Below are 11145 nucleotides of genomic sequence, written 5' to 3' on the forward strand. Positions count from 1 at the left end.
CGATCTGAACAAAATATTCGGATATTGTGGCATTGCTTTGGGCAATAGTCTGTGCCAAATTTCGTGAACATATCTTGGCAAATAAAAAAGTTTTCCATACAAGGACTTGAGTTTGACCGATCAGTTTGTTTGACAGCTATATGCTCTAGTGAAACAATATCGACGATACAGTTGTCTTGGGAGCTACCTGGAGAGAAAAGTATGTCAGCAAAATTTCAACTCGATATCTCAAAAAATCGACTCCGCTTGTCAGTCTGATAATTTATAGGGTGCCGACGTTTCGTACTGGGTATTACAAAGTTCGTGTCAACTGAATAAACCCCGAACGGGAGATTCTGCCTGGACAATATATATAACACACTAGTACTAAAACACTAGAGATCAAGGTCAGCGACTCTTCCTTATATCAATAACTTGAGTTGGCTCTGGAAAGGTGAGGTTAGGTTAGGTTAAGATTGTAGGCCAATAAGTTACGCATAGAGCAGACAGGGTTTAGTTACTAGGTCCATAAGGAGCAGTTATACATTAGAATGCTTGCGCTTGACGCGAATTTTAACAGACTCTGTGGCCTCACTGATTTTTTGTCGTCATCCTTAGCATTTTGATATACCCTAAGCTTCAAGCTAAGGTATTATAGTAAGTGATCCAGAAATATAGGGGTCATCCCTTACTCTTTAGAACTACTCCCTGATCTAATGTTAGTTTCGAAATTGGTTTAAAAATAATAAACTCTTAACAGGGAACACTTTGCCACTGGGGTTTAGGCGTAAAGAATCCAGAGATCTCGAGATCTTCTCTTCGAAAAATTCAATCAGGATCATCTCTTATCCTTTAAACGTATCCGCTTTAGATCCTGATTTAATGTGAGTTTCGTAACTAGTCTAAAACTGGTCTAAAACCATTTGCCGCTAGAATTTAGGCGTTAAGGATACAGGGATCTCTAGACCAGCTCATACACTTTCTATTTCGAAAATTCAACCTTAATTACTCAAATTTCGTATGAAATGTATTTTAAAATAATATTCTATAATAATGTTTATATATGTTGCAACATCAACTTGCAACATCACCTCCCTGCTCCACAGCGCATCACTTTGCCGCTGTCCACACTTGAGCACTGCCGCCAAAGAAGCGAATGAAAATGAAAATTAATTGAAGTGCAATGAAATTGCTGCCACTATTGCTGCCACATGCATGCTCAAGCATGCAACATGCATAAATGCAATTGCCACATTGTTGGCAAGTACCGCTCGGCATGCGGCAAAAAACCTGATTTTTTGCATCTTTTAATGTTTTCAATTTAACATTTTGCCACTTGCCACTTGCAACATGCACGCACACATGCATGCATGCCAGCGTAATGGCATAGTTCGCGCGTTCGCATACAATTTGCGCAATTTTCCGTTAATTTTTGCAAATGCGGTGCCACTTCGGTGCGCCATGGCCAGTGCGCTGTCAAGTTGCCACATTGCTTTCAATAACCGCAACAGCGGCAGCAGCAACATTTGCTGTTTGTGGAAATGTATATTTTTACGCATTTAATTTTTTTCCTTCTTCCTCCCCAGCCGCCATTTTCTATTACTGTTGCGCCGCTTGCCACTCCACTGGCGTTTGTTTATTGTGTTGCAGATGTGCAAATGTGGCAGCGCCAGCATGCAACGGCACAAATATTGTTTATTGGCTGTTTGCTGCTGTCACTGTTGCCACTGATGCCACTGCGTGGACTCCTGTTTGCGACTGTAACTATGTTTGTGGCTTGTGCTGCGGTTGCATGCACAGCAAAAGCGCTCTGTTGCAACATGTGCCTTGCGCCTGTCGTCTGTCGAACGGACGCGAAATGGCTCGGTGCGCTAACGGTGCTTTTTGTTTGTTAACCTTTTAAAAGTTAACAATTGTCCATCGGTTGGCAGCCACAGCGGTGTGGCCCATGTGGCGTTGGGCTCTGTTGCAACAGCAGCTGCCATTTAGCGCGCCATTACGCTGTTGTGCAACAATTCGCACATTAGCAGCTTTCTATTAGTCGCAGTCAGCTTGTTGTGGCAGTGGCAACTAATTAAAAAATCTGAAAAAAATAATAAAAGCGGCAAAAACAAAATGGGGCAGGTAAATGAGAGCGCCACAAGTGTAAGCGGGCTCTATGTGGGTTGCGCAATGTGGTATTCTTGGTGAGTTCTGGGCGCAAAGCAGAATTTTTAATTAAAAGTGAAGAATCATGTTTTATCTAATAATAAAAAATATCCAATTCTGTAGCTTAGAGAGAGAGGACGTTCTTGTTCTTTTTGATTGTCCGCATAGACTTTAGACTTTACATATGCTCACAGGAAAAAGTCTAACGGTGCGATATCACACGATCTTGGTGGACAAAAACATTAAATTATCTGCTCACCGAAGTGTTTTCTCAATAAATCCATTGATTGATGTGAAGTGTGGGAAGTGGCGTCGTCTTGTTGAAACCAAATGTCGCCGAGATCACGAGCTTCAATTTCAGGCAACAAATAGTCGGTTATCATGGCGCTATAACGGTCGCCATTGATGGTTACGTTCTCACTACCATCATTTTTGAAAAAATATGGACCGATGGTTCCACCGGCGCACAAACCACATCAAACTATTGGTTTTTCTGAATAAAATGGCGGCACTTGAATCTCTTCAGGTTGCTCTTTGTCCCAAATTCAGCCAAGAATGGGCCTCATCCCTGAACAAAATCAAATTCGGAAACGTCGGATCTTCCTGAAACTTTTCAAAACCCCATAGACCGAAGTGATGTCGCTTTAGAAGGTCAAGCGCCGTCAGTTCTTGCACAAGCTGTATTTTGTACGCTTTCAATTTAAGATCTCGACATAATATGGGCCAAATCGTTCTTCACTGGCTTCAAAAAAAAAACCAACGAATATTGCATATCAGACATTCCTTGACGTTGATTACAAGAATTTGTTGATTTCACAGCAAAACCATTGGAGTTGAAGGAGTTGTGTACGCGAAGCAGGCAAAAATACAAAGAAAAACAGCCTACAAGCAACAACAACGGCTGGTCAGCTGCCATTTCGGCTTCCGCTTGATTTGTTTTGTTTTTCAGCGGCTTGGTTGTTTGTTTATTTGCCCGTTTGCTTGCTGTCTTGCCGGTATGTGGCATGCTGTTGACATGCCAGCGCTGTTTGCAACAACAACACAGAACAGTCAAAGTGCATTGTATGCATGTGGCAGATGCAACAGTGCTATGCACCAGCACAATTACGAGAACTAACGGTATAACGCATAACCACACAGGCACACGCGCTTTTTCTCATAGACATGCTGCTTTTCAGTTGCACTGCTGCATCTTCAATGCCACATGCCACTTGCGCTTTGCTGCTACAATTTAGCATATGATAATAAAGCTCAGTCAGCCGTCCAGCTCATATGTGCAACCAACAGTTGCACGCACCACGACAAACTGTGGCAACTCCAACTCCATTGTAGCTGCAACTTCAGCGCCATTTCTCTCCAACCTGCGTCACATCCTTTGTATAAAGCGGTGTTTTAATATTGCTTGTCCCTTTGTTTGTTGTTGTTGTTGTTTTTGCGTTGTTGTTGCACACTACCATCTCTCTATGCCGGCCACAACAACAGCGCTAACAGCCACATTCGTAATTTAATTGAATGGACATAATGGCTGTTGGTCAGCAGCTGGCATTCAAGCGGCCAGACAATCATTCTGTTGCATTTTCACTCTCCTTTGTCTTCTGCCCATATCTCTGTATGAGTGTTTATATATATGTTTGTGTGTGTATGTGTGCTGTCGCTTTCTCTTCGTTTTGCGTGGCTTGCAAATGGACCTGAAGTGGTCCTTTTGGTTAATTGAAAACAATTAAGTGGAAAATTGAAAACATTTTGACAGTCAACGAGCGTACACAAGCTGATGCTTCTCTGCTTTTCAACGCTTCGCTCTTGTGCCTCGCGCTTTTGTGTCTGACTGCTTGGTTTTTTCTGATTTTTCCGTTATATCTCAGCTCATAAACGTTTCTGTATGCAAACCATATGTGGTCTGTAGCTTAATTTGTAAGCGACTTTTCTACATATGTACACTTTATTGAGTAGCTAAACTTTTCAGTCAGGTGGAGTATTAAATAAAGTGGAATCGGAGTGTAATATGCAATATATAACAAGTGATCCAAGTAGAGGTACTTTTTTCAAATAGCCTTTTATTTGACAGATCTCCCAACTCGGGCTGACGTATGGAATGACTTGGTGCATTTTACGTCGAGATCTTAAATTGAAAGCATACAAAATACAGCTTGTGGAAGAACTGAAGCCGCTCAACCTTCCCAAGCGACATCGCTTCGCTCTATGGGCTCTTGAAAATTTCCAATGAGATCCGGTGCTTTCGAGCCAAATTTTTTTCAGCGATGAGGCCCAATTCTGGCTCTATGGGTACGTAAGTAAGAAAAAGGGATAAAGAGAAACCTGAAGGGATTCAAGTGCCGCCATTTTATTCAGAAAAACCAATAGTTTGGTGTGGTTTGTGCGCTGGTGGAACCATCGGTCCATATTTTTCAAAAATGATGGTGGTGAGAACGTAACCACCAATGGCGACCTTTATAGCGCCATGATAACCGACTATTTGTTGCCTGAAATTGAAGCTCGTGATCTCGGCGACATTTGGTTTTAACAAGACGGCGCCACTTTCCACACATCGCATTAATCAATGGATTTATTGAGAGAACACTTCGGTGAGCAGATAATTTCATGTTTTGAGCCGGTCGATTGGCCACCAAGGTCGTATGATATCACAGCGTAAGACTTTTTTCTGTGGGGATATGTAAAGTCTAAAGTTTATGCAAACAATTTCGCTTCAATTCAGGCTTTGGAGCAAAACATCTCGCGTGTCATTCGCTAGTTACCAGTCGAAATGTTCGAATTAGACATAGAAAATTGAACTCAACGGATGGACCATGGAGACCTAGCCACGGCCAACATTTGAAAGAGATGATCTTCACAAAATAAATGCCAAAGAATGCTCTTTCGATTGATAATAAACATTTCCCAATAAGTTTGAAGTTTCTGTCTTTTTTGCTTGTTTTCGAACAGTATACATATTTATGGCCGCCTTCTCAATGCCCGATTAGCAACCATCAGACACCTTCTTTCGGTTAAAGTTATTTTATTGGTTATTTGCTGCCTAAAAGTATGCTAAATATTTTAATATCAGCTGGAAAACGAACAGTTTTGATACACCTGTAATAGTAGAATTAGCCGTTAATAATTCGCCCAAAAGTATGCAACAAGAAGATATTTCTTATTACACCAGCAAACAAAATTTTGTACGCCAGTTTTCACACCCTGTAGCTATGCTTTAAAGAAGCCGCGTGTCAGCAGCGCATGCGCAACCAGCTGCTTTGTCCACTTTGTTAAGAAAATTACAAAAATTAAACATTTTTAAACTATTCAAAGATATAAAGTATATTTTTATTGTTATTTTCAAAGCGAATCAATGAAATATACTTCATTCAAGACGCATAACCACCATTTAATCGCTCAAGCATTAAATTCAATGCAATTTGTGTTCCTTTTCCTCTGCCTTTCCGCTGCCGTGTGCGGTGTGCGTCTGCTGCAATTCCAAATGCGTAATATCTTTGATGTTCCGACTATGTGCAGTACTACTAGTGGCCGTGTCATGTTCGGCAGACGCCACCTCCGCTGTTGCAACGTCGGCGATGAAAAACTCGGCCGGCACCTGGGCAAACACGCTGCGGAAGTGCGCCAATAGTACTTTATTGATTTCCGCTTCGATTTTCGGCTTGAATATGTCGAAAAATACACGCCAGCTGTCATTAAACACGGCGTTCGTATTCTCGTTCAACACTTTGTCCTTGAACAAATTGTCGAAGTGCAAATTCAAGTCCTTTATGGTGTCCACATTGAATTGTAGCGCCTTCAGATTGAAAAATTTATGATTTTCCAAAGTGTCCAACTTAACCTTGGTCGTGACGGTGTAGAGGCCTTCAACTGGGGTGGTGGTGGTGGTAAAAGAGGGAGCGGCAAAAAATAAAAGATTTTAATGGATTTTGTGGCGAGTTTGTAAAGAATGTGAGTGAAATTGTGCGAAATATGGCGATTTTTTTATTTTTTTTTGTAGTTAGTGGTGGAAAAGTGCGTTTAGGGTTAGCGGAATTATATTTTTTTTTTTTGTAATTAATTTTTAATTTTGGCTTACGTATTTCCATGAACATTTCACCGCTCGTGTCGAGTTTGAGCAGCAGCACGTGTCCTTTGGCGGTGTAGTGACCGTTAAGTCGTATTTTCGGTACTAAGTAGGTCATTTTGAAATCGTACTCATTATCCTTGAAGCTTTTGGTGCGAAAAAATTTGAAAGCGAAAAATATTTTGCAAAGAAATTAGCAATTAACCGTTAGTACTCAATTTATTTATAAAATTTAGATGGAAGCCATATAATACTAGCACTTTAAGAAAATTACTGCATTTTGATGTCAATTGGTTCTGGTTTCTATTTACGTAAATATTATAATTAATTTTATGCGCTTAATTATCATTCTCATATCATTTCATCCATAATTGAATACCAATTACTTGTTAATTACGAATAATCGAATACTACTCAGTTATTTAAACACAATGTAAATTAAGTTTATGTAATCACTTTATATCTATAACATATAACAAATATAACATACTCTCACTTACTTGACACTCTTGACCTTCGCCTCACTCAAACCGGTTACTGTTATATTATTAATCTTCACTGCAATCGGTGTAATGTTTTCACGATCTTCGATAACTTCGAATTCTTGTACGAACAACGGATCGATGGGTGTGGAATGTGGTACGCCATCGATACCTATGGAAATTGAAAAAAAAAATATGGTATGTATAAGTAATATATAATTTTATGATAAATACCTATGAAATGAAAATTGGAAAAATATATATGTAGTGCAAATTAATCGAATAATTCGAAATCCCGAAATTTCGGGATCAGCATATTGTAATCCCGAAATCCCAAAAATGTACGAAACGTAGGCAACAAAAATGTTTCCTCACGAAAAAAATTTTATCCATGGTCCCGAAAAATTTTGTATTGTATTTTGTATTGTTGAGTCGTTTTTCGGGATTTCAATTAAGGGTTGATTAACATATGAAATTTTATTGAGCTAAATTACTTTTTAAAGTCGTAGCTTTTCTCTGAAGTCCCGAATTGTCCAGATTATCGTAATGGAATCCCAAAATCCCGAAAATTTTCAAAACTAATTTGAATATAATTTGTTTCAACTCTGTATGAGAAAGCTATTATATAACCCATGGTCCCGAAAAAAACAGCTTTTGCAACGTTCCAAAAAATTTTGTGTTGCACCACGTTTCGGGATTTTAGTTAAAAGTTGATTAACATCTGTAGTCTTACTCAACTAAATTAAATATGTCTTTGAACACAAAAAAACCGAAATTCCGGGATCATCATATTACAAACCCGAAAATTCTCAAAACGAAATTTTCGGTATTTTAGTTAAAAATTGATTAACATATGTAGCTTTACTCAATTAAATGAAATATGCCATTGAACACAAAATCCCGAAATTTCGGGATCATCACAATAAAATCCCGAAATCCCGAAAATAATTTTAACGATTTTTAAATTGTTTTTTTTTTTTTTTAAACTGTGTTACAGAAAACAAAAATTACGCCTTCTAGTTTTCCCCACTCTGCCTCTCCTCCTCTTACCTTGCTTCCAGGTGCTGAATATATTTTGATAGGCATTTACGATGCATTTATCAAAATCAGCTGACTTACGCTGACAGGTTTGCAGATCTTTTGCTGTGAATGGCAGAAATACAAGACACAGTTATTTCCAAAACAACAACAAAAACTTGTTTATCGTTTTTTTTTTTTTGTTTTTTGCAAAAGCCGCGCAACTTACGTTTCTCTTTCAAGAAAGTGTGTTTGTTGTTTTCGGTATTTTTGCCTACCGTAGCGCTGGTGGTGCTGGTTGTAGTGCTGCTGCCACTTATCGCGCATGTTGCACCAGCAGGACAGTTGCTCACCACACTGCTGCTGCCGAAAGTTGGCAACAGCACGGCGCATAATGCGACTAAAGTGCACAAAATGCTTATGGAGTGCATTTTTTGGTGGAAAAAATGTCAAATTTTGAAAAAAAAATTGGAAAAAATAAAAAAAAAAAAAAAAAAAAAAATTTAAAACAAAAATTCGAGAAAAAATTTAAAAAATTTTAAAAAACAAAATTTTATAAATTTTGAAAAAACAAATTTTAACAATTTTGAAAGAAAAAAATTAAAAAGATTTAAAAAAAATTTAAATATTAATAAAAGAATTTTTTTTTTAATTAAAAAAAAATTGAAAAAATGTTTATAAAGAAAAGTAGTTTGTTTATAAAAAAATCTTGTTTAAAAAAAAAAATGTGTTGAAATTTTTTGTAAAGTTTCTTGTTTAAAAAACAAAAGTTTTCGATTTATTTTTGATATATTTCACTTTTTTATTGATTGTCACTTTCGTTTTTGCTGCGTTTCGCCAAAAAAATTGGATTAAATGCTGTTCACACGTCGGATTGCAGTTTGCAACTGATTGAGTGTTCGTATAAAACTTTGTTTTTATTGGAAAGTGAGTGCAAAATTTGCAAGTAAAACGTTAAGTTGTTGTTTGAGTGAGAAACATATGTACGTGTGTGTGTTTGTTTGCATTGTTGTAGTTAATTATTTAATTAAAAGCGCATAAAAAACATAAAAAGCGCGCGACGTAATGCGAGGCGTTGCGTTGAGGTCACGTTTTCTACAGAGATTCTTAACGTATTTTATTTTATTTCAAACAATTTTATGACAGAAGTTGTTTGTTTGCAGTTTTTTCAGACATTTTGCACAACTTGCGCCGGCAACTTGTCTCTACACGCGCTATTTTTCACAGCCTTCGCGCTTTCTTCCCTCATTCCATTACTTTCCATCACACGTTAAGTGATTAGAACAACATAACATCTGTTTTCTTTTGTTTTTTCTTTTTGTTGTAGCAAAACTTTTTCTAAACCAGTTTCAGTTTCTTTAAGCAGTAAATTCCACCTGGCATGTACAGTTGTAAAAAATGCAACAGGAAGTTTTGTTGTATTAATTAGAGCGTTTGGCGCGTATTCGGAAGTAAATTTAAATTAGAATTTTATGAGTCTCTAAGAGGAAGTAAAAAATAGTAAACGCTGACTGTTTAAGCATTTTTGACAGACATCAAGCATGTTGACTGCATTAATTTAATGTTTATGAGTCGATAGCTTTAAGCTAAGCACATAGTGAAGCGAGCAGAAAAGCCATGAAAACTGGCGCTCAATGCTTTTACAGTGACTGTAAACATACGCCACAGATCAATTAGATAATGTTATTAGATCATCATCATTTCAACAAATACTGTTATTAGACTATTTTCCGAGTTGGTTCAATGTTACAGGACTATTTGTACTCTCGACTAGAAGAGAACCATTTAGAAAATGTCATCGAAAGTTCTCACGGGTTTACCTAAAATTTCTTGAAATGTGAACCGAATAATTACATCAAGATCAGTTCAAGTGCAAAATGTTGCTTGTTGCTTAATCATAAACACGTCTGTATGATTTTCGATGCCATTTTTGTTTGATTTGTCTTTTGCTTTAAAATAGGTCTCAGTTTCAGCGTTCACCTCTTCATTCGACGAAAATTTCCTCCGAGCGCGCACTCTTTGGAGATGTGATAACAGGAAATAATCGTTGAGGGACTGATCTGAAGAATACGATGGATTCGAAAGCAATTCAAAGCCCAAAAACCCGGTTCAATACGCTTGAACATTACACACACTATTCCTAATCATCAACTCATCGTGGTTTTTGGTCAAAAGTGAGCTCGCGCGGCACTCACTTTACGCAGAGCTTTCTCATACCCAACTATTCGTGAATGATATGAGGTACACGTTCCGTTGATACCTTTAGAGTGCCTGCTATCCAGAGTAACTTCACTTTACGGTCATCCAAAATTATTTTGTGGACTTGTTTTGATATTTTCGTCGGTAACAACCTCTTTTGGGCGTCCACTGACTTCATGGTCCTCGGTGCCCATTTTACCACGTCTAAATTTAGTATACCAATAATTGAAGGTTGATTTTCCTGGGTCAGTTTTCAGAAACTCGTCATCAAGCCAAGTTTTTACTTCAACTGCCATCAAAAAATAATAATTTTTCAACACGAGATCCATTTTTTTACAATAGCAAAAGTTGCTTCACTCAAAATGATAAAATTCACAAAGTAATGAACCGACAGCTGTCAAATTTATACACACGTTTTTTGGAGGTTAGGACTTACTAAAAATAGTATGAATTTAATTCTAGTAGCGCCATCTATGTGCCAGGCTGGGGTCATTTTTTATTGACCTGTTAATTATTAGTTTAAAATCCTTTCATTCCAACTGGAATGGACTGTATGGACCGTATTAAAGGTCCAAAAAAAAATACATTTTATTCATGAAATTAGTTTGCTTGAGACTTTTTTGCTCGCGAAACTTAAATGCTTACTCCAGTAGGTGAGTCATGAGTCGATTGAGGTCATTAAAGGTCATTGCGTTCAAGCTCTGATCAAATGTATGTAAAATTTAATGATTTAATGTGTTTGATATTAATTTATTGCATTAATTTGCGTACATTAGGTCTTTAAACTGTGTAAGATTTAATATTTGCAAACACATATAAACACATAGTATACATATACATACATATGTATAAATAAAATGTTACACTATGTTATGTATGAAGCTTATGTTTGCGAGCAAGAGTTGTGGAGAGAATCGTTTTATAAATAGTTAATAGCGGTTAAGTGGCGATATAAATAGGTAAATATATATTTAGTATCGGTGGATATATGTAACAATATGCCACCAGAACAATCTAGATACATATGGTATGATAGAATATTGTTATATATATACCGCAACAGTTAAATATACAACGAAATACAATATTAATTGAATATATGTATTTATATGTATATGTGTGTTATATACATTTGCCTTGTTCATTTGCCATTTAAGCCTTAATTAACGCACCTTTAAATTAATTATGGCGCACTATTAGTGCATTAAGCCTTTGACTAAAGAAAACTTCAGGTAATTTTAATTTTTAATATAATAATTAATACAA

At 37.1% G+C, this 11145-nt stretch overlaps 1 protein-coding gene across 1 annotated transcript; it reads right to left on the reverse strand.

Annotated features, from left to right (window-relative positions):
* Window positions 1–5405: 5405 nt before the first annotated feature.
* On the reverse strand, window positions 5406–8274 carry LOC126762120 (uncharacterized). Its single transcript, XM_050478643.1, has 5 exons — window positions 7910–8274; window positions 7714–7806; window positions 6682–6835; window positions 6194–6327; window positions 5406–5985 (listed from the first exon to the last, which is right to left on the reverse strand). Exons 1-5 carry the CDS (start codon window positions 8109–8111, stop codon window positions 5528–5530), a joined length of 1041 nt encoding a protein of 346 aa, XP_050334600.1. The 5' UTR covers window positions 8112–8274; the 3' UTR covers window positions 5406–5527.
* Between the last annotated feature and the right edge of the window lie 2871 nt (window positions 8275–11145).

This window comes from Bactrocera neohumeralis, chromosome 6, assembly GCF_024586455.1.
Source record: "Bactrocera neohumeralis isolate Rockhampton chromosome 6, APGP_CSIRO_Bneo_wtdbg2-racon-allhic-juicebox.fasta_v2, whole genome shotgun sequence".
Lineage (NCBI taxonomy): Eukaryota > Metazoa > Arthropoda > Insecta > Diptera > Tephritidae > Bactrocera > Bactrocera neohumeralis.